The 22881-nt window shown below is 38.8% G+C and overlaps 2 protein-coding genes and 1 long non-coding RNA gene across 4 annotated transcripts in view; 1 reads left to right on the top strand and 2 right to left on the bottom strand.

The window, feature by feature from the left end:
• Positions 1-156: 156 nt before the first annotated feature.
• On the bottom strand, positions 157-13583 carry r3hdm4 (R3H domain containing 4). Its single transcript, XM_047375726.1, has 8 exons — positions 13333-13583; positions 10878-11035; positions 7991-8112; positions 7720-7837; positions 7538-7623; positions 5731-5816; positions 4780-4835; positions 157-3604 (listed from the first exon to the last, which is right to left on the bottom strand). The coding sequence occupies exons 1-8, from the start codon at positions 13368-13370 to the stop codon at positions 3501-3503; spliced, it is 768 nt and encodes a 255-aa protein (XP_047231682.1). The 5' UTR covers positions 13371-13583; the 3' UTR covers positions 157-3500.
• On the top strand, positions 11042-19321 carry LOC124874385. Its single transcript, XR_007039788.1, has 3 exons — positions 11042-11794; positions 14531-14620; positions 18444-19321. It is a non-coding gene; the product is annotated as an uncharacterized LOC124874385 (long non-coding RNA).
• Positions 14768-22881, bottom strand: part of abca7 (ATP-binding cassette, sub-family A (ABC1), member 7) — a 57329-nt gene continuing 49215 nt past the window's right edge. For both annotated transcript variants that reach the window (XM_047375724.1, XM_047375725.1), the window contains 6 exons: positions 22660-22801; positions 22343-22477; positions 22143-22246; positions 20269-20361; positions 18435-18684; positions 14768-16435 (listed from right to left, as the gene is read on the bottom strand). In XM_047375724.1, the coding sequence (XP_047231680.1) occupies positions 15998-16435; positions 18435-18684; positions 20269-20361; positions 22143-22246; positions 22343-22477; positions 22660-22801 (1162 nt within the window). In that variant the 3' untranslated portion in view covers positions 14768-15997. The remainder of the gene's footprint in view (positions 16436-18434; positions 18685-20268; positions 20362-22142; positions 22247-22342; positions 22478-22659; positions 22802-22881) is intronic.

Below are 22881 nucleotides of genomic sequence, written 5' to 3'. Positions count from 1 at the left end.
CTCTGTCAGAATCAGTTTGCAGAAGAGAAAGTTAGCCTAAAACTCAAAGGGGAAACAGCAAATCCATTCTTCAGTAGTGTGGAACTAATATTAAAAGCAGAATTTTGACTTGTAATGAGGTAAAAAGAAAAATTCAAGCAATAAAATGCACAAACATACACCTTAAATCCCCTTTAATAGCGGCAGAGATCATAAATTAGCACATCAGGTATACACAAAGATGTTCCAGTATCACGTATAAAGCTCTCAGACTTTTAAACTTTCAAAAACCTAATTTTGGCACAAGTCAGTAAAATATTTACAGCGTGATTACATGTAATTAAAAAGCTGTCAGCCCTTCAAAGAGCTCCAGAGAACCAATCGAGTTCATCTAAGTAAAACACAGCGTAAACAGAACAGACATGTGAAATCCTAACATGACATTCAATGACCATTTCAAAGCCTGAGAAGTTGGATGTATCCACGCAACACACACACAAACTTTGGTTGTTGACAAAATGACAGGTCTTCTTGTTTTTTTGTAAGAATCTGGATACATGTTTTTAAAATCTGGTCAAGTAAAAATGTAGAAATTTATGTACAAATTATAGAAACTGTGTTCATAAGACAGAAGTGCTTTTGTTCTGGTTTCAAAGGTTTTTAATGCAACTGTTTTTAATTAATTATAAGTCCTTAAATGTGGATCGGATCAGAAAAATGTGAATGATGCCTGCTGATTTATATCATTAAACGATAGTATCAGTTAATGTAAAGAAGCTGTTAAAGCACTTTGTTCTGTGTATAAACAAAGAGTTCACTGCGCATTTATAGGGGAAACATAATGCAGACATGCATGTAAATATGCAGGCTTCAGTTACAGCTTTTTATATACAATAAAGTTCCTCATCGTTGAGAAGCTACTACTGAGACAACACAGATACTCTGTCTACACCAGAAACCAGCACCAGAACAGCAGCTGCTCCAGTCGTCCACACTGGATCTGCTGTGTAATCAGAGACATTGAGATATGTAACAGATCTGAGCTCAAAGCCTGAACGGTGTTTCAGGTGGCAGTGGTTACAGTAGCGCGGGTTAAATGCTGAACGTTTTGGTAATGAAAACTTTTCCAGTGCATACAGGGTGTGGTTGCGTCAGGCAGATGAAAGCAAACAGATATACAGAGTAAATAAACCTGCTTTAACTCTATATGGATGACGGGAAAAATGTTCCCTAAACAACGAGCGACATATCCGTGCATACATGAGGAAAACTAGGATTCATGCTTTAAACCTCAATGACGGAAATCTAGAAGGTGACTGTTTCAGGCAGATATGCATCTGATTTGGGAGCAGTGTTAGCACCTTTCATGCAATTATGTAACAGAGCAACAGACTCCTTAAAGCCCACACAGAACTACAGAGGTGCAGATGCCAGAGTAAATTTTCCATCATTTCTTCAGGTATTATTGTTTTTTTTCTAGCTAAATAACTAATCCAGCTATTGGTTAACATGAGCAGGACACTCTACGAGTTCAGTTCTTTAAATATTCATCTCATGATGGCATACCGGTTTCTACTCTAAAGGCTGTATTTCACCTTGAGAGATTGTATTAAAATATATGAAAATGTACTCAAAAGGTGAGTAGACCAACTACAGCTTACACTGATTATACTGTATTTAGTTTTCATAAGCTCTATGAGAACCCCCAACTACAGTCTTTTTTTAACTAAAATATTTCAAGTGATGGCTAAGAAGCAGGTCCACATTTTGTACATTTTGACTTGCAGAGCACTGGGTCTGAGTCAAATAACTGGGGCTACGGCAACTTTACAGTGGATCTGGAAGGTATGCATAGCCTTGGTAATGTCAGGTTTTCGCAATGTAAGAATTGAAATAATTAATTTCAAAACTTTTCTCACCTTCAATTTGGCATGCATCATGTACAATTCAACTGTAAAATATATCTGTTAGGGGGAAAATGTAAAAAAAACATGTAAAACAGAAGTTGCATGAGTTTGCACAACCCTTGAACAATTTTATGCACTTTTGGATCTAATTTTTAACATTTTATCTTCCTGAGTGCACAAATAACATCAATTATAGTGAATCTGATGAACTTGAATTAAGTTCAGTACCCCAAACCCATTGGCATCCTTCAACTAAAGCCAGTTTGCAGAGCAAAACAAAGGGGCAGGTGTCCACATCATTATAAATACACTTACTATGGCACAGCGAAAAGTCTTCAATAAGTGGAGGAAATGCTGGATAACAGCAAGATTATCAGAACTGGGCATTTTTCCATAATCAATGGAAAGGTGGAAACTAGTCATGAAGGTGGTGTTCTGGACCTGGGGTCACATTTCCTTAGATAAAACTGGGGCTTTTATTGATTGATGACCCGAAACCTTAAGGTGTCTGTTGGGAACCAAACCACATTTACACATCTGAATAAACAAAATAACAGCTTCACCAAAAAACATTTTACTTCTGGATCAGTTCGTACTTGAGAGGAATGAACACCCAAACTAAGTCAATAGATTTTTTTTTTTAAACAAAGTATTATTTTAAGGGTGTGCTCAAATTCATGCAACCAGGTTATTGCAGCTTTTTTGTGTTTTCTTCTAATACAGACATTTATCCTGTATAGAGTTGTGCAGGATTAATGCCACAATGAAAGTGGGAAAAATAGCTTTGGTTTTTGCTCCACTAGTGGCTTATATTGTTTGTTAATTCCCCAAGGTTGGCAGACAGGAAGTCGGATGGGGAGAAAGGGGACACTTGCAACATAGGTCTCCAGGGTGGGAACTCGAACCCGAGACGGCTGCATGGAAGACTGAGGCCTCCGTATACTTTAGCCTCACCAAAGTAAAACAGGCCGATCGGAACAAATAACTTTTGTAACCGTTGGGATTTGGAACATGACAGTAACCTAGGCTTTGTAGCTTAGAGCAAAACATGTTTTTGGTCCATATTTATTCTTCTCTTTTAACTCTTAACATGTATGTGAAGTATAAATCAGCATTTAAAGAACATGAGCTCACTGTATATTTCTAGTTAGTGCTCACACAGTACAAAACGTGCATGACAAAAAGCTGCTTTTACTGTCCATGTCCAGCTAAATTCTAATTAAGAAATGTCCTCAAGTGGTGGCATTAATCAAAACAGTGTTTACAACTATTTTGTAATCACTAGTGATTGCAAACACCATTATCTGTTACTCTGAACTGTATTTCTCAAGACTGATAACATTAAAAAAAATGTTTTGAGGGGTTTGCTTCAGACTAGCTAGCAACAGGTGAGAAATTGGTCTGCAGGATGGATTAAAACCTCTAGATATGTAAGGTGAAGGTGTAGTTGGATGTTTAAGCTGCAGCTCACCTGTAACATACCATCCCTACAGTTATACTTATTGTTACTTTTTTGTGGATAGAATTAATGGACAATTAACCGCACATCCTATTTACATTTGACAGAGCTTGTGTTTGCAGAAGAACAGGAGGGAAAGAGGCGTGGCTCCAGTCTCAGCTCATCTGCTCCAGGTAGGCAGACAGCAGAAGTCCAGGAGGAAGAAACTCCTCTTGTTTGTTCACCACTTCCGTCTGACGCGAGCCGTTGTAGTCGATGCCTGTAGGCCCAACACAGTTTTATTATTCTAATGCGACTGAAACATATCAAGCTGCATTTGTGGTTGCAAACAGGAAACGGAAACAGAGAATATAAACAGAAAAGCTTGTAGAAAATACCAAAAAGCGGTTTTAGACATTACTCAGTTTCTTTTAATCTCAGTATGCCATTTTTTATAAAAGTACAATATTTTTCTTATGTTGTAAATATTTCCCTTACAGTACAGCCTTTTATTCTTTTTTTTTTTTCTATTTTTTACCTTTGTGTAAATCTGTATGCTTCAATTTGCATTTCACTTTCCTTCTGGTCCACCTGCGTTTCCCCACTGTGGGACATTAAAGGATATTTCGACGTCGGTCCAACTGGGACTGATGCAGCCTTCTGGAACCGGGTCTACCTGCCCTTTGTTGCCATTAGGTGCTGCAATTTGCAGACCTTCTACCGTTTTCGCCACACTTACAAATGTACACTAGCAGGTGACAAACCTGCACACATACACACCCACCCACACTACAATTTACCGGTCGGTCTACATTCCTACCCTCACCTATGGCCATGAACTTTGGGTCATGACCGAAAGAACGAGATCCCGGATACAAGCGGCTGAAATGAGCTTCCTCCGTAGGGTGACCGGGCACTCCCTTAGAGATAGGGTGAGGAGCTCGGCCATCCGGGAGGGTCTCGGAGTAGAGCCGCTGCTCCTCCACATCGAGAGGAGCCAGTTGAGGTGGCTCGGGCATCTATACCTGGATGCCTCCTGGACGCCTTCCTCGGGAGGTGTTCCAGGCACGTCCCACCGGGAGGAGGCCCAGGGGGTGCCCCAGGACACACTGTAGGGACTATGTCTCTCGGCTGGCCCTCGGAGCGCCTTGGGCTCTCCCTGGAGGAGCGGGACATCTGGACATCTCTGCTGAGTCTGCTGCCCCCGCGACCCGGATAAAGCGGAAGACGACGAGTACGAGTATGATGCAATAAAAACTGTCTTGAGATATCCTTTTTGTAGAGTAAAACTGTCCTGGCACATGTAGGCAACCACCTGCTCCGTATGGTATGACTGAAATGCCACGACAGACCACATAAAAAAAGGATATTTCTATTCCATTAGTCTGTGATTATGTTTATAAGCTTTAATAGTTGATATAAATACAAATTGTGTATACTATATTGTCCACTCACTTGCAGAGACAAGGTCCATATACTGGCAGATGGCATGAAGAAGTAGTCTCTCAAAACTGGTTCACAAACACAAATAACAGAAGCATGACTCTATAGGGTCACATTATCATTCACATTAAATTCAAACCAATTATTCATGTTTTTCATGACCCAGTTTCTCATCTTAGGTCAATCAACCCTTACAGATTACTTTACACAACCAAATTTTATGGCTAAAAAGTAAGAAGTAATAAACGGTACAGTAGAAACAAATCCAACTTTAATCCAAAGCTAAGAGTGAATATAAGAAGTCTAAGCACCACTGTAAAAATGCCATTTTTATGTAAAAAATGAAACATTGAATCATATTGTTGAAAGTGTTCTCTACCTTAAATGATAGGGACTGGTTATTGACAGCTTCTTAGCTGAGCAGAATAATGTTTAATTTAATTCGGGGTTATCAGAGCGTCCAGTGCAAAGATTCCAATATAGGAATATGGCTTTTTTTACTCTTTTTCTGCAGCCTTATGTTCAACTGAAATCTTTCTAATTAACGCCATTTCTTACGAATTTCTGACATCTAACATAAACCATTTTTTAAAGAACACAAACAAAATTAAAGCCCATATATATGGGTACTTAAGCTGCTAGGTTCATGTCACAAAATTAAACCATTAACAAAGCCGACAGATGCAAGAAAGTAAACGAACATCTCATAGCTGAATCATGTCACTGAATGCCAGTCTGATGGTAATAATAATAATAATAAAGAAGCAATTGTACTGCTTGGCAGTGAACAACAATGGTTTCTAATACCACCACATAATTAATTTATCTAAAGATGATTACAGGTGCTTCAGACTCACCAATAAACAACTCACTGTCATTAAAGGCTTACCTACATACTAAGCATCTGAATCCAGAGCTTTTGAAGATCTGTGGATATCCTGCCAACAGAAAGAGAATGTGTACCTGCTGCTGAGGATAGTTGTGTAAACTGACTGAGGATCAGCGCTGAAGAAACTCAGAAGGTTTTCCTCAATGACTTCCAGCGTTCCCTGGAGAAACAGAAGGTAACAGATTTGATGTTCTGGTCATGTTTGAAGATAAATGTTCAACTCCAACATGTCTTATGTCATTTTCTGACATAGTAGCTTCCTCCTCTCAACACGTAACTGTCTCAGAAAATCTTGTGCGAGGTGTTTGTCAGTTTATTCACAAATCAACGCAGACTTCCAAATATGTCGTATTTGCAAAGGTTTTAAACCAACCATGATTTCTTTACGTTTTGCTTCCACACAGAAAAGCTTCGTTTCCAGCTTTTAAACTGATCTTTAAAAATCTTTTTTAGTTTATCTGAAGGTCTTTGAAAGAATCTTCATTTCACTTTGGTTGCTTTTTGACTCCTCTTCATCCCAGTACAGGAACACAGTCAGATAAACATCAGGGTAACTTTAAAGGGGACACATCGTGCAAACTCTACTTTTTTATCCCTTAAATACATTTTGTTGTGTACTTGGAGTCTGTAGGAGGGCAGAAAAGTTGTATTTAGTCTCTCCATGTGCTGTGTAGATATCTTTATAGTCTGTTTCGGTCATATTTTGCAATCCGTTGAGCTTTCTCTGTTCTCTATTACGTTTTTTGAACTGTTACTCACAGAATTTGCTGTGAAACTACTAAACAAGGTCATGGAGTCCCAGCTGATCAATTTGGCGTATCCGCCATTTTTATTCCGGCTGCAACCTTGTAGTCCAAGCTCAAGTATGCCAAAGCTGCAAGTGGACAAGTCTACACGTTCGGTTGTTGGGTGTATTAACCCACACAATTTATTACACCGTCCCCCAGCATCAGAACCTCTTCGAAGTGCCTGGTTAAATTTTATTTTTCATGGAAATGCACCCACTGAATAGTATTTAAAGAGACGGCATCAAAGCGAGTTGATCTCAGACACACCTCAGAACAGGGTGGCGCTACAGTAACAAGGAGTTCAGACCAAAGCATTGCAGTTCCACTTATACAGACCACAACTGAATGATTTCAGTGTGAAAAGGAAAAATTTAAAAGCATGATATTTCCCCTTTAAAAGACCTTTAGAAAGGTAGACGGGAGGGACGGACGGATAGAGCAGAAAACGTTCCTAACATGTCTCTCTTTAACTAGGCTGGCTTCAACATCAATTGCACAAAAAATAATTTCTTTGAGTTATAACAAAAGGTAACAACAAACATATTTACTTGAAGATGTAAAAATTGAAAGAACATTTAAGGACAATAACATAGGACAGAGGTGCCCAAGTCCAGTCCTCAACAGTTACCATCCTTCAACTTTTAGATCCACCCCTTCTCCAACACACCTGGATCAAATAGCTGATCTCCCTCATCAACATTCAGTCATTCAGCTCTGCAGAGGCCTGGTAACGAGCCATTCATTTGACTTAGGTGTGTTGGAGAAGGGATGCATGTAAAGGTTGCAGGATAGTAGCTCCCCAGGACCGGACTCAGGCCCCCCTAATATAGGATAATTATCTATGTTGAATGCTTGAACTCATGTCTCACAAGAAAATAAAATCATTGCAACAAAGTAGCAACAAAACAACTGTATCCTGTTGTAGGAGCAAGGCAAGTTTCAACCAAACAGAAACATCTTTACGCATTGTTAAATAGTTGTCAAACTGTTTGGACGGGATTCTAAAGAACGTTTACACACTACTGAAACAAATAGCTAACTAACAATACACTTCTTAGCACAGTGGGAGACGTGACAAAGACACGACACCCACCATGGGTATTTGCTTCCGTCTCAGAGTCGCTCGAAGCCTGCGATCGATTCTGTGGAAGCACTCCTGAGCAGTAAAGGCAGGATATACTGTAGAGAGATGAGTGCCAGTCAGCCAAACAATTGCATGCCTAAGAGCAAACAGGCTGGAAATAAACAGGCTTATAAACAAACGGAGAGGCTCACCATTCTTGTGGTCCTTGAGAAGCTGATTGGCATTTTTCCTCTTGGCCCCCTCATGTTCCAGTAGAGAAAGCAGCCTGTCCTGCTCCTCACCAGAGCAATTCATGAAGTCATTCCATGGCTACGAAAACACAACGAGATATAACACTAGGGCAGTTCAAAAAGAAGAGCTTTTTTTATGAAATCAAATAAATTGCAGATTTAGTTTATCCCACAAGCACTGATTTCTCCAAAAACTGTTTGTAACCTTAAAAAGAAAGTTGTTAAATTTTACCTCAATATAGTTTCCATTGGTGCAGGCTTCAGTGAAGATGGACGGGATTGCTGGGTTGCTGCAAACCTCCAGATCGTCTTTGGAGCATTCATCCTTCTCAAGAAGATTGGCAAGAAAGCGTGCTGGAGACAGGAAAACAGAATTACAGATTTTACAGACTAAACAGTAAAGAGTAGTATAAAAATACTATTCAATTCATATCAGTGCTACTTTATTATTCCTAAAGAGACATTAAACATTACAGGAGCTCTAATGATCCAAGTTTCTTCAAACTGTGATTAGAAAGATGATTCCCTGTAGCGTTCCATGTTACAGCATATCTGAAGAAGCCTCTGACAGAGCACAAAATCTTGTCTGATCTTGGATTACTCAGTTGTAAAAAAGATGCACAGAGTTATCCATTATATTTTGAATTTTATGGAGCCCCTTCTTTGCACAATGAGAACAAACCCCAGAACAGAGCCAATGGTCTTTATTCAGCTTTTGTAAGTCCCTGACTCTGATGCTGCACCCCCAATGACTAAATGAGATGGTACGTTCCACAACAGACATAAAGAAGACATGCACCATCTTGCTACAAGCCATGAAGGACCTAGCTTATCTCAAGAGGTACTGTCAGCTAAGAGGCTTCTTGCAGACATCACTGTTGTGTCTCCACTGCAGTCTATTGTCCAGCTGGTATTTATACTCCTCCTCCTCCACCACCACCACTTCTTCTCCCATGATGGAAATACTGTTCGACCTTTCCTGCCCAAAGAGAGCATCGCAATCTGTATTCTCAAAATGTTTCGACGGAGTTTATTCAGCTTCCTGGGACCAATTCCTCAGAGTTCTCTTGGTGACATGTTGTGTCTAAACAAAAAATTAATACAAAGAGCAGAAAAATACCAAATCATGATCTGTCTTGCCAAGAGCAGGTCATACAGAGGAACTACAGGTCCTTCTAAAAAAATTAGCATATTGTGATAAAGTTCATTATTTTCTATAATGTAATGATTAAAATTTAACATTCATATATTTTAGATTCATTGCACACTAACTGAAATATTTCAGGTCTTTTATTGTCTTAATACGGATGATTTTGGCATACAGCTCATGAAAACCCAAAATTCCTATCTCACAAAATTAGCATATTTCATCCGACCAATAAAAGAAAAGTGTTTTTAATACAAAAAACGTCAACCTTCAAATAATCATGTACAGTTATGCACTCAATACTTGGTTGGGAATCCTTTTGCAGAAATGACTGCTTCAATGCGGCGTGGCATGGAGGCAATCAGCCTGTGGCACTGCTGAGGTCTTATGGAGGCCCAGGATGCTTCGATAGCGGCCTTTAGCTCATCCAGAATGTTGGGTCTTGAGTCTCTCAACGTTCTCTTCACAATATCTCACAGATTCTCTATGGGGTTCAGGTCAGGAGAGTTGGCAGGCCAATTGAGCACAGTGATACCATGGTCAGTAAACCATTTACCAGTGGTTTTGGCACTGTGAGCAGGTGCCAGGTCGTGCTGAAAAATGAAATCTTCATCTCCATAAAGCTTTTCAGCAGATGGAAGCATGAAGTGCTCCAAAATCTCCTGATAGCTAGCTGCATTGACCCTGCCCTTGATAAAACACAGTGGACCAACACCAGCAGCTGACACGGCACCCCGGACCATCACTGACTGTGGGTACTTGACACTGGACTTCTGGCATTTTGGCATTTCCTTCTCCCCAGTCTTCCTCCAGACTCTGGCACCTTGATTTCCGAATGACATGCAGAATTTGCTTTCATCCGAAAAAAGTACTTTGGACCACTGAGCAACAGTCCAGTGCTGCTTCTCTGTAGCCCAGGTCTGGGGAATGCGGCACCTGTAGCCCATTTCCTGCACATGCCTGTGCACGGTGGCTCTGGATGTTTCTACTCCAGACTCAGTCCACTGCTTCCGCAGGTCCCCCAAGGTCTGGAATTGGCCCTTCTCCACAATCTTCCTCAGGGTCCGGTCACCTCTTCTCGTTGTGCAGCGTTTTCTGCCACACTTTTTCCTTCCCACAGACTTCCCACTGAGGTGCCTTGATACAGCACTCTGGGAACAGCCTATTCGTTCAGAAATTTCTTTCTGTGTCTTACCCTCTTGCTTGAGGGTGTCAATAGTGGCCTTCTGGACAGCAGTCAGGTCGGCAGTCTTACCCATGATTGGGGTTTTGAGTGATGAACCAGGCTGGGAGTTTTAAAGGCCTCAGGAATCTTTTGCAGGTGTTTAGAGTTAACTCGTTGATTCAGATGATTAGGTTCATAGCTCGTTTAGAGACCCTTTTAATGATCTGCTAATTTTGTGAGATAGGAATTTTGGGTTTTCATGAGCTGTATGCCAAAATCATCCGTATTAAGACAATAAAAGACTTGAAATATTTCAGTTAGTGTGCAATGAATCTAAAATATATGAATATTAAATTTTCATCATTACATTATAGAAAATAATGAACTTTATCACAATATGCTAATTTTTTGAGAAGGACCTGTATATACATCCCTGACATTTGCATAAAACAAATCCAGGGTTCTATTTTCTCTGGCGGAGGACTCGACAAACTGTGGAAATGTTGGAGGTGTAGAGGAAAGAGAGGCTTGGTTAAAATTTCCAGATGTCGACACCAATAAAAGAAACCAAGCAAAATGTTGCAGCGGTTGCTTATTTTATATGTGGTAAATGTTATTTTCAGTAGGTGTCATCTTGATTTCCACTTTCCATGATTTGTACCAGCAGAAATGCACTCCCATGATCCAATATAAAGGGCCAATGGTCTTTAAATCTTTTACACCTATGGAGTACCAACTTTCAAACCTGCTTTTCCACTCTCGTTCAGCCTATAGAAATAACAGGATCTTATACGCAGTAGAGCTTACTGTTCTCCTGTCGGCGAAGGCTTTTCTTGCCTTTGGCACGTGGAGTGAGGTCAGAGTTGCGAATGGCTTGATTGATGTAAAACTGCTTCTTTTTGGCAGGAGACACTCGCTTAGCAGGTGAACAGGGCAGTGAAACGCATTTGCGTTCTTCTATCAGGCTGAAAAACAGAACAGAAGGCAACGTGTCAGAGTCTGTTCAAGCTACAAAAATATTTGACCCTTACATTTCCACAAAAAAATAAATAAAACTAATAAAAAGGATAAGCATGAGACAGTTAGAACCTTGAAAAACTGGAGAAATTAAAAAGCTCAAAATACACAAAACACAGCAGAATCTAAAACCTAATCATGACAATAAGAAAATAATCTAAAAACATTAAAATATTGTTCATGTATTTGTTTCTAAACAAGTGATGGGCAGATGTTTTTATTAATTAAATAGGAACTAAAATTAGATTAATGTAGCAATGTGATCCTAATAGATAAACTCCAATTCAAATGTATTTCCATTTCAACAAATGCAAGCCTGCTTTTAAGTTAATCTTACTTTTCTTAAACTAAGGTTGCCCAAGCCAAGTCCTAAAGAGCTACTATCCTGCAACTTGTAGATGCACCCCTTCACAAGCACACCTGAATCTCATAAATGTCTCATTGCCTCTGCAGAGCTGACGGACATGCCGATGAGGGAGATCACCCTTCTGATTTAGGGCGTTAGAAGGAATGAATCTCAAAGTTGCGGGATGCTAGCTCTCGAGGACCAGACTTGGGCATCCCCAAACTAATGCATAACTCATCTCTCAGAGACTGTTTTTAAAAATTTAAATTCACATACAGGCATTTACAATGAATCCAATTAATCAAGTCTACTTCATAAGTGCAGACAACCAGGATAATACAAGCTGGACAGACAATACCGGGTAGGTTGGTCATTTAAGCTATCACATTGTGCATACTAAATGTATTTTGCTAAATGTCCATAATGCATGCATCTGATGTAGCTCTTCAGTGGCTGAGATGCTAAAAGTGGTGGAGACGGTGTTGAATGCCAAGTAATGAAAAAAGTGTTTGTTACCGTCATACACGTAGAATCAAGAAATCACCAGAACCAAACCTATTGAAGTAGTCTGAAAGATTTCAAAAAGCAACACAATCCCCCCAATGTAAAGAAATTCAATAACACATTAGAAACAACGTCAATGTCATTTATCGGTCTGGAAAGGGTAACCATTTTTAAGGCTTTGGGTCTCCCACAAACTACACTGAGAGCCATTTCCGATAAATAGAAAATGGGGGTGCATGATTTCAGGAAAATACTTAATTATGATGCTGTTGCTGAAAATTGCAATATTGATATCTCAGGCTCCAAAACAAAACTCATGTTGTGAGCATTAAAGGATGATGGAGTCCATTTAACTGGTCACAAACAAAGATATACAGATCCTGAGTGCATTGCACTTGAAATATTATGTTTTACCAAATCTTGTATACAGGAAGTCCCTTGAGATTGCAATCGCAATATAACACACACATGTTGAAATAAAGATTTGACATACTGTGCAGCTGTACTAGTTATTATTTTTGTCTGATATGAGACAAGAGATTATTTAACATCTGTGTGACAAAATAGGCAAAATCAGATTAAATCTGTCAGAAGGAAAGTACTTTTTCATGGCATGGTATATGAAAAGTTTTGTTAACCACATTTCATTCACTCCACTGACTGTAACTGGCCTATGCGACATTTTTGTGTTTACATGATCAGCGTGTGATTCTAAAAATATAACACTATTACAGGCAGCATGATATAGGTGTTCACAACAGTGACACTTGAATCTTTTGCATCCAGCAGCAGAAGATGTAGGTCAGTGAATGTTGTGTGAGGGTCCACCCCCGCCTCTGCTGGGCTTTCTGCCTGTAAGATGCCATTTTTAGCCTCAGCCCAGCATGGTATTAGCATCATAAAATGCTATATCCACCTGGTTTGTTAGGTTAACCCAAATTATCCACGTAACCTTAAACGATTTATAAACTAGCCTTTCGAATTACAGTTACTATAATACAGGTTCGCAATAACAGTAATGTGTTAGCTTAATTTTATCTTCCATCATAAGAAATTGGCTTGAATAATTAGGAAATTAAAAAATAATGTTCTTATCATCAGATACAGTAATCTTAATTAGGGTGGTTACTGAAAACTCCACGACAAACAAACGTAAACAAGTTAGCTAGTTCTTTAGCTAAAGGCTAACAAGGACAGTTAAATAATCGCTAAAATCCTTTTAATTCTGCGCCATAAACACATCCTACAAGCCTACGAGGATTAGTTAATATTCAGGCAGTCAAGATACGTTTAAAGATTACAAAAAGACTTGAAGCGTGTTTTATTTTCATTTAAACTGAACTATGATTCCGGCTGATGCTAACTAGCTAAGGTAACAAGGAAATTTGTACTTACATGTAATCCTGTTCTTCATCATTTGTCAAAACGACCATTTTATTCAAGTATATTGAAACGGAACGACCAGGTCGACAGTATATTTACAGGACAAAAGGGACAGAAGATTGACAAATACAAATTAAAGCAGCGAGAGTGAATGCTAGCGTCTAGCAGTGAGGCTGACAGAGCAAAGGCAAAGCGGTGTTTAATCACAAGCGGCCGAGAGCGCAGCGCTAATTTCATCTCCGTGTACAGATATTAATACAGTGCATAAAAGGAAAAATACACAACAAAACCAGACATGCAATGCTTAAAATAAAGCTCCATTAAAGCTGAACGTAGTATATTTTGTCTACTTAAAAACAGATGGGAAGAAACAAACATAATACTTAACAATTGCTTATCCCAAACCACATACTTTTTCAACGTTTTACACCATGTTATACCTTTTATAGTGCATATAATGAGACAGAGAGGTGCTTCTTGATAATTTAGAATACCATGGGGAAAAAAAATATATTTTAGTAATTCAATATAAAAAGTGACCCTCATCTTTAATAGATTCAACACACATAGTGATCTATTTCAAGAGGTTGTTTCAGTTGTGATTTACAACTAATGAAAAACCCAAAATGTATTAGTTTTAGAAAAATAGACTAAGGTCATTGCTAAGGATGAAACAGTTGTTCATATAGTGCTGAATCTAAGCCTATTTGTGGAAAGTTGAGAGGAAGGGAAAACTGATAGAAACCAACAGGGATCACCACAGCCTTAAGAGGACTGTGAAGCAAAACCCATTCAAGACTGTCAGGGAGATTTGCAAGATATGTGTCAAAAGCCACCACACAGACCTATCCAAGACACAAACTACAACCGTTGTAGTCCTCGAATTAAGCCACCCCTGTGCCAGAGACAAAGTCAGAAGCATCTTCCCTGGGCTAAGGACCAAAAGGACTGCTCCTCAGTTGTCCAAAGTTCTTTTTTTCTACGTGAAAGTAAATTGTGCATTTTATTTGAATATTAAGGTCCTTCAGTCTGGAGGAAGAACGGAGAGGAACATAATTCAACTATTTAAAGTGAAGTTTCCACAATCAGCAATGATTTCAGGAGACATGTCATCTGCTGGTGTTGGTCAAAAAATTGATAACCAGTACTTTCTTCATGTTTTAATGTGGGCAAGATGAATACATTTCACCATTGGCTTTCCTACATGCAGACTGGACCACCAGTTGATGACAGCTGCACAGAAACTGAAGAAGAGGAAGAGGAGTGAGGACGAACAAGTGAATTCCTCCTAGGTGTTAGGGTATGATGTTTCACTGGTCTCTTCAGATAGAAAACCCATTTAATTTGTTCTTAGATCAATCAGAGAGACCGATCAATATCTTTCGATTTCATATGATGATGAAACAATTCCTGAATTTCACAGCGTAGCAAAGAAATACAATAAAGGTGTCGATAAATCAAATACTTTTATTCCCTTCCAGAATAATACAATCAGAACAGCTTTCAGGTTTTTTTCTATATCATCATGATATCAGGATAGGATTTACAGCAGATAATTTTTTTTTTCAAGTAGAAGTTTACATTTAGTAGTGCAAGCTTTTACTGTAAAATTTCACATCCAGCTTTATTTGGTTTGACATGCAGCAGTTAAGGACAAAACAGGAAAAAAAAACATAAAAAGAGCAGAAGAAATCAGCTCTGACAGCTCCACATTTAAACTTAAATTTAATGGAGATCTTGGAATTAAAGCCCACTAATACTTATTCTTAGTCTTAAACATTACAGTAACAATATTTTTTAAATGCATCACAGTTCTTCAGGCATTCAGCAGTGAACTGAGCTTAGTCAGAAAAGTAACACATTTTCAATAAAACAATTGTCCTTTTAAAATGTATTTGTTTCACCAGCGCTTTTATACTGATCAGCACTTAATCATTGGTTGGAGTTGGACAGTTTGGCTTGAAATTGCTTATATAAATCAATAAGGAACCACATCGGTGTTACTGGAGCTTTTCCAGACTACATCATTCATAAATGTGTAGCATACAGAAAGATGGAAAAATAATTTAAATTATTAAAACAAAAACATTTAAATGACAGCCTCTATTGAACAGTAACTACAAACCTCACAGCATAAATATATAAATAAAAAAGACATGTATGACAAAATTGTAGTTATAAAACACAGGTAAAATCCGCAGTAAACTCTCCTGTAATAACCTTCGACAGCCGCAAGACATCTACTAAATAAAATCCCTATAATAAGGACACGTAACATATTGATCCGCTACTGTTTGATAGTTTGCAGCATCTTGCATAAAGTGCTCTCTGGAAAAAAAAAAATAAAACTAGGAAAGATCAACTGACTGAGACCTGAGAAAGAAACTCACCGTTTCTGCACTCAGCCCTGCATAGCATTCTTTCAGGATAAGCAGAACATTACTTTAGAAAGATGAAACAGATATTTTCAGGTTGCTTTTTTTAACAGGTATAAAGCTAAAGGTTTATGACGAGACGAGCAAGGCACCAAAGCCATTGAAAGGAAGAACATTGTTCACTTCTGACAAACACTCTGGACAGTTTGTCATGATGCTGTGAACTCTGCAGCATACAGATAAATGTCTAGGAAGTAAAAAATGTTTCTGTTCGTCTTTGGTCCACTTTGTGTTGCACCACTTTACAGTGAGCTTTCTTGTGAATTGGTGCCGACTATAAAGAGCGTAGCAGGATCTTTGCTGGAGCTCTCATCTCTGTGTTTTGACCTGTGAGCTTTGCTGGACTCCCTCTGAACTCCACCGTTACTGCTGTCCGACTCTGGACCCTTCTCCTCTGCCTGAGGTAATCTGCTCATAGGCACACTGCTGCTCGTTTCCCCGTTAGAACGGATCTTTCTGGCTTTTGCCGTCTTTGGTTTGCTTCCTTTTGGATCGCTTTTGGGTGCTTTGGCTGGAAGCTGTGAAGATTTCCTCTGCTGACGAGGTTTTGTGGGCTGTTGAGACTGGATGATGGGAGGATTTATTCTGGTGGGAAGGTTTAGCCGTGCTGCACCGTTATCGGCAACCACATCTGTGAGACAGTCGTCATCAGTCTGTTCCTTTGCAAAGCTGACAAACACCTGCAAAAATGAAACAAATTAATCGGTTTAGCTCCACAAATCTAATGCAGTTTAGCGTGAATCAACCCTTAAACCTGGACATTTTATTCTCAAAAGAGACTCTGTTTTCCTGCTGATTTCACACAGCCTACTAGATTTGATTAGGTCAGCAAAGTTAACTCTGGTCAGCTGTATTTTATTTGGTTATAACGAACTCTTAGCTTAGACAAAAATACAACATAGCTCTCAAAACATCATGCTCATTTGCCATAATAAGGATATTTTCTGACTTTCTAAAGTCATTTGGTTTATTTAAAACCTCCTGCAGCTACCTTAATGAGACAAACCACAAGGTCATGAAGGTTAATTACCTTATTTCCTTTTAATAAAAATAATCAATTAGGTCAATTCTGACTAGGAAACCGCTTTAATCCCTTAAAATTATTACAATAAATAGCTGTCGGTGTTTAAAGTATTTTTAGCGTCATCCATCTGTGAAGTTCTCAGACGTCACACAGGAACAACTCTCTCTTACTGGTGAAATCCAGACTCCCTTTTCTTCATTGGCAGAATAATATGAAGTAACTCTCTCTTTGTCCGATAGTCCACTTCTGATTGGCTGATTGCTCCTGGCAGAAATGGCCTGCTGCAAATGCAGTCCTTGAAACCGAACTCTTTGAAAGCTTTTATCGAATAGAGAAGTTAAATCTGACTGAGTCAACCAGAACTGATCTCCCTTAAGGACTATGGTTGTTATAATTGTTTGTTTACCATTGCACGCTATCCTAAGTTGTTTATTTTTAAATAAAGCTTTTAAGGATTGCCATTTTGGTATTTTTCACTCATCTCAGTTGTCTTTAACCCCTTACTGCATGAATTTATTTCCAATTAAAAAACGATTAAGTATTTATGTTTTTTTCTATAAAAGAGATGCAAAATTGGTAGATATTTATTCGTATATAACACATGGAATAGATCTAAATTTAGATATTTAGTAAACAAATTACCAGAATTAGGCACCATTTGGTAGAACTGCTGGATGGCGGCAAAGTGCGTCTAATTTGATCCTTGACATGTGTGAAATATGCATCAACAAACATTAGTGGGGATCAAGACCTGAAGCAGGGGGTTAAGTCATAGAAACATTTTCCTGAGCATGCACGTTTTGCATCGATAACCCAGTTCCGAATCAAATATGGTAAACCTGCAAACATGTAAAAGCCAGTATCGGGATAGGCCAGCTTTGATTGCCTTTCTAAAAGTACCCCAAAATACGACAGATCTGTTGCAAAGCTGAAGCAACTGGTCCTCCAGCCAGAAGACTCGGGAGACTAAAGCATGAAGCAGGAGCACGTGTCGTTCTGAGGAAGCAGACCTCATTTGACCCAAAGAGGGTCAAGTGATGTTCTAGGTTAGTTCATAGGATGTCCAGGTGGATTCCCAATTCTTGACTCTTTTATAAAAAATTTCTTCCGAATTTACCATTAGGTTCTAATTAGACCATCAACAATAATTTTGTCTGACCTAAGCAGGTACTTGATTGTTTTAGGGTGTTCAGTCAGCCTAATTCTGATAGAAAAGAGCTCCTGTATAATCCTGTCTACAAATAGTTTTTAGCTTACAAGTAGCATTATTTATCTTGCAAATAGAGATTTATAGCATCTTGATTTTTGTAGTTTTGTTAATCAGCAGTGAGTAAACATTGACTAATAATAGATGTGATCCTGCTCAACATTTTATTTTTTACAACTAAATCTAAAAGATAAACACAATCTTCTTCTCTTGAAGAGTGCAGTTGTATTATTTCTATTCCTGCTAGATTAATTTTGTTAAAAAAAATCATTAGGCTTATTTGATTCCAATAAGAATGGTTGAGTTACAGACTCTGAAGTCATTTCATGTTGCTGATTGTTCACTACAGCAGCATTCTTCAACCTTTAGTGATAAAAAAAAAAAAATCACTCATAAACTTTCTTCAGAGTACTGAAGGCTTTCATCTTTGCTGCATCCTCTTCCTTACCTGATCCAGGGTGGTCTGCGAGATGGAGAAGTCAACGATGCCGAGCTCCTCGTAGTTGTTGGCTAGAACATCAAAGACGCGGGCCAGGCAGCAAGCGTGTGATGGCAGCTGGTACTGCAGCACGCTCTTATGTCTCTCCTTCAGCTCAATGATGGGAAAAGACGTCCTCATGTAGGTGTCAACTGGACAGGAGTCAGCGTCCAACTTGGTGTCCGCCAGACGGAGGATGATGGTGTATCCATCTCCAAATCTGACCAAAAGATGGAAGAAGACAAAATGTGAAGGTGTTCGCCGCAATGGTTTTCTTCACTACAAAACAAATATAAATGAGAATGTTTGCTGATGTTTCCTTAGAATCAAAAGCAGATCATTGACCATTTCAACTGTGGGTCCAATAAGCACCCAAAACTACTAAAACAAATTACACACTTTGGAAAAAAGTCAAATTACTTACCCACACACAGCCATGGGTCATCCTTTGATCAATAAAATCCTGACTTGTGACAAAACCTCTTTTTTTATTGAGGTTCCAACAAGTTTTCAACAACCAAAACAAAAATCTTTTCACTTTGTCCTAAATTAATAATTTACATTGTAGCTGTTGTGTATAATTTCAATATTGATGTTTTTCAAATATAATTTTTTAAAACTGGGTAATGCTGGCTGTGAACGTGTTGATTGGCTTCAGGTTTTTCCAAATTACATCTAAAACATTTTATTCCCACTTTCAGCTCTGTGGATATTTTAGTTTTCACTGAAACATTTCCATTAGACTTTTAATAAATTAGTGCAAGCCTTGTATCTTTTTTTAACAGCTTGTTCTATTGTGTTATTATCTCAAATATATCTTATTGATAATAAAACTCTTATTAATCCTTTAGTCCCAATCTCTGCTCTCCTGGTCCAGATTTCTAGATTCCTATTAGTAACACAGTAAGCCTTGAAGCCAGCTACCTCATCAACCTTGTAAAAGCTTGGGATCTGTTTGGCAATTTCCACTTTGGCTTTTTTGTATTTTATTTTTAACAAGATGAGTACACAAAATGTTCAAGTATTGTAACCATATTCTAAGGCCAGGAAATACACAATAGGTTGAACAGGGATGCAAGTTGTTTAGCTCCTGTCAGGATCCTTCGGTGTTTAGGTCTTGGTTTTCATCATCCCCTTGTTTATTCGTGTTCTTTAGGTCTTGCCATAAATAGTTAATTTATCTATGTTCATTATTGTTAGAAATGTGATTTATCTCAATTCAGTGTTAGTCTGTTACCCTTGGTTTGAAGTTTCTACGTGTCTTAGCTCTCTCTCTGTGGTAAGTCTCCCTCTCTCAGTCTCCCCTGCTTTCTTTTTGCCTCAGCAGCTCCACATAATCCCCTGATTAACACACCTGCTTTCAATGTCATTCTCCACTCTTCTCTCAGTATCACTGGTTCTTATTGTTCATTACTGCATCCTCCTTTCACTCTGCCATTCCTTCATGTCCTGTTCGTCGTGCCTGCCTGTTAGTTATTGTTTTTGGCTTTTATTAAATTCTTCAATTAACCACGCAGCTCCCTGGTTCCTGTCTGGGTTTTGGTCCACTTCCTAAGTGACATCTCATGACTTATATTGCACATTTCAAAATAGTTATAAATTACACATGCAGCATAAAACTAGACATATAATAATTATCCCACAAGGTTTTACAACATGTTAAATAAAAATACGATGGCATTTCTAAATCAAGTGATAAGAGTGTTTGAAAGCCATGCTAAAGAGTGTTTACACATAACTATAAAATGTAGCTTTATTGCTGAGTGGAAACTAAAAACTGATGCAGTGTGCAGTGTATGGTTACCGATTCTTCAGGTGCTGCACCGACCCCAGACACTGAAATCTGCCGTTCACCATGATGGCCATTCTTGTGCAAAGAGCCTCACACTCTTCCATACTAATGGCACAGACAAAGAATACGTGTAAAAAATGTGTGTATTTGTGGTTTTCATTGTCAAAAAATGAATCGTGAGTGTTTTAGTCTTTTTTCCTTGGTTATTAATCCCTTACTACCTTAATTTATTCACAGTTATAGTAAAAAATAAATTATTTGTGGCACTGGTGGTGTAATGGTTAAGTGCGTGACCTTATATAGAGGCTATAATCCTCGAGTACAAGACCCGGCGACCTTTGCCAAATGTCTCTCCCACTCTCTCTGCCTCTCTTTACTGTCGCAAAATGAAAGATAAAGGCCCCACATGCCAAAAAAATAAAAATAAATAAATAATTTGTGTTTTTACTGTTAATGCAAGTACAGATTGGTATTTTAGGTATGGCACATAATATATAGATAAGATATACCTTGAGGTGTTCAAAATATTTCATCCTGGACCCACATTTTTCAGCACTCTGTCATGTTTAGTCCTGTACGTATCATCAATATAACATCAACTATTTGTTATTTGGAGTAAAAAAGTAGCCTTTTAATATATTGACATTTTCATGGTAATTTTACACTTTTGATCAATTAAGAATAGTGATAAAACAATAGATTATTATGATTTTTCTTCATAGTATCTATACCTTTTAACAGGAGGCAGACCTGTATGTTTAGTGTAATTTCCACCATAACCCACCACCGAAATATAAAAAAGAACACAAGAACAGCACTCAGATGAAAAATAGCCTCAAACAGGTTTTCTCTTCAAACCATTGGTTAAACATGAAGCTACATCCGACTCCCTTCCATGACCTTCATGCCATGCCTCAGAATGGTACCAATAGATGTTAAGTTTTCTAGCTTTATTCTGCACCATATATTTACATCTAGCTGCAGTAATGAACTGGACACAGAGAGGAGAAAATGGTTAACATGGTTAGTTTTTAAGTTGGCTTGATTTGACTTAATACCTTACACCATAATCATGCAAATCAGGCTAGAAGCAGACAGAGAAGGGTCCTTGCGTTTTTTGCTACTGCCCAGACAGTTGTCTTTAGCTGTTGCTGAGGTGAAATTCCCTCTGTCGTTTACCCCTCATGATGTCCTGACGATGCTTCTCTGGTTTAACTTCTTCCTGGTGTCTTGCTCGTTGAATCAGTTAGTGGATGTCTAGGACTACATTGTTGCTGCAGCAATTACACTGCAGCAAAAAAAGCATTTACTATGTTCACTTCTGGGAGACTTTATTTTACGTTTCCTCCAGTCTTTATCTTTATGATTTTAACTGCTCACCATTACTCTGAAAATTATTGGTTTTCTTTTCTTCGCTGGTTTTTACACTTGTTGCCTTTTGGTGCTACAGCAGTAGGTAGGTGGCGGGCAGACGCCTCCTTTAGTGGCAAAAAGAGCTGCTTGCGTTACAGAGTTTTTGCTTTATCTTTCAATCTGCTCATTCTCAGTCAGCCATCAGGTTTTACTACTAGCTCCAGTCTCGCTTACATTGCCCTTGTCCACCTGTGACCACATGCAGACAGGCTGCCGCGCTCTCATTCTCTTGCTCTGCTGCATGCATGCATTCCTTAACCTCCTCGCCCTGCCTTGAAGGAGCCTTGTCCCCCCCCCCCACTTTATTGAACCAAGAAGGTCCACATCCCTTGAAAAATGCATCAGCTAACTCTATTGGGCATTAAGACCTGAAAGCGATTTTAATGAGAGGATAGTCTACAAGGTGTTAAAGCCTTACCTTTGATTACGCTCCAAATATTTTGGGTGTGAAGATTAAAATGAAGGTATCATACCTGTGGGAGGTGAGTATGACAGCTCGGCCTTCTTTTGTGACACTAAGGATGCAGTTCCACAAAAATCTTTTGGCTTTTGGGTCCATTCCAGTGGTAGGCTCATCCTGCCAGAGCAGAGCAAAGTATCATAAAAAACTAAGAATAAAACAATATCTAATTAAAATAATGCTTCTTTTGAGGAACCTGCTTTGTTTGTTTACCAGAAATATAACAGGGGGAGCCCCAATGAGGGAAATAGCTGTGGAAAGTTTCCTCTTGTTGCCTCCACTGTATCCTCCAGCCGCCTGCTCTGCATACTGAGTCAAACCCAGCTTCTTCACCCCCCACTGAGCCACCTACAGACCAGATCAGACACTTCAGGATTAGGAAAGCACAAAACTTTCAATCTGAACATTATGGTAACCTCTGAAAAGAACAATAAAAACTGAAATTAACCCTGTATAGTTTGATAAAAAAATTTGATTAGAAAATATGTAAAGCTAAAAAATGCAGGAAATAATGATTCAGGTTTATTTACCTTAGTAACAGACTCCTCTGGCACCCCCCTCAAGCGAGCGTAAAGCTCAAGATGTTCCCGACCTGTCAGCAGATCACTGATGGCATCAAACTGTGGACAGTAACCCATCAACTGGTGGACACGCTCCATCTCTGTCTGCACACTGAGAAGCAGACAAACAGCGCTACTTAATGCATAAATGTTCTGCAGATGGTGAAGACATCCCAGACGTGGAGAGGTTCT

This window comes from Girardinichthys multiradiatus, chromosome 9, assembly GCF_021462225.1.
Source record: "Girardinichthys multiradiatus isolate DD_20200921_A chromosome 9, DD_fGirMul_XY1, whole genome shotgun sequence".
Classification (NCBI taxonomy): domain Eukaryota; kingdom Metazoa; phylum Chordata; class Actinopteri; order Cyprinodontiformes; family Goodeidae; genus Girardinichthys; species Girardinichthys multiradiatus.
Note: the sequence above shows the minus strand (reverse complement) of the source record. Positions and strands in the feature narration are given on the sequence as shown.

Excerpts from the sequence above, each read along its gene's own strand:
- r3hdm4 (XM_047375726.1), bottom strand. The coding sequence starts at position 13,370 with ATGGTCGTTTTGACAAATGATGAAGAACAGGATTACAT. Across the intron at positions 4,836-5,730 it reads ACAACTATCCTCAGCAGCAG|TTTTGAGAGACTACTTCTTC; the intron begins GTACACATTCTC and ends TTTGTGAACCAG. Across the intron at positions 3,605-4,779 it reads TATGGACCTTGTCTCTGCAA|GCATCGACTACAACGGCTCG; the intron begins GTGAGTGGACAA and ends TTGGGCCTACAG.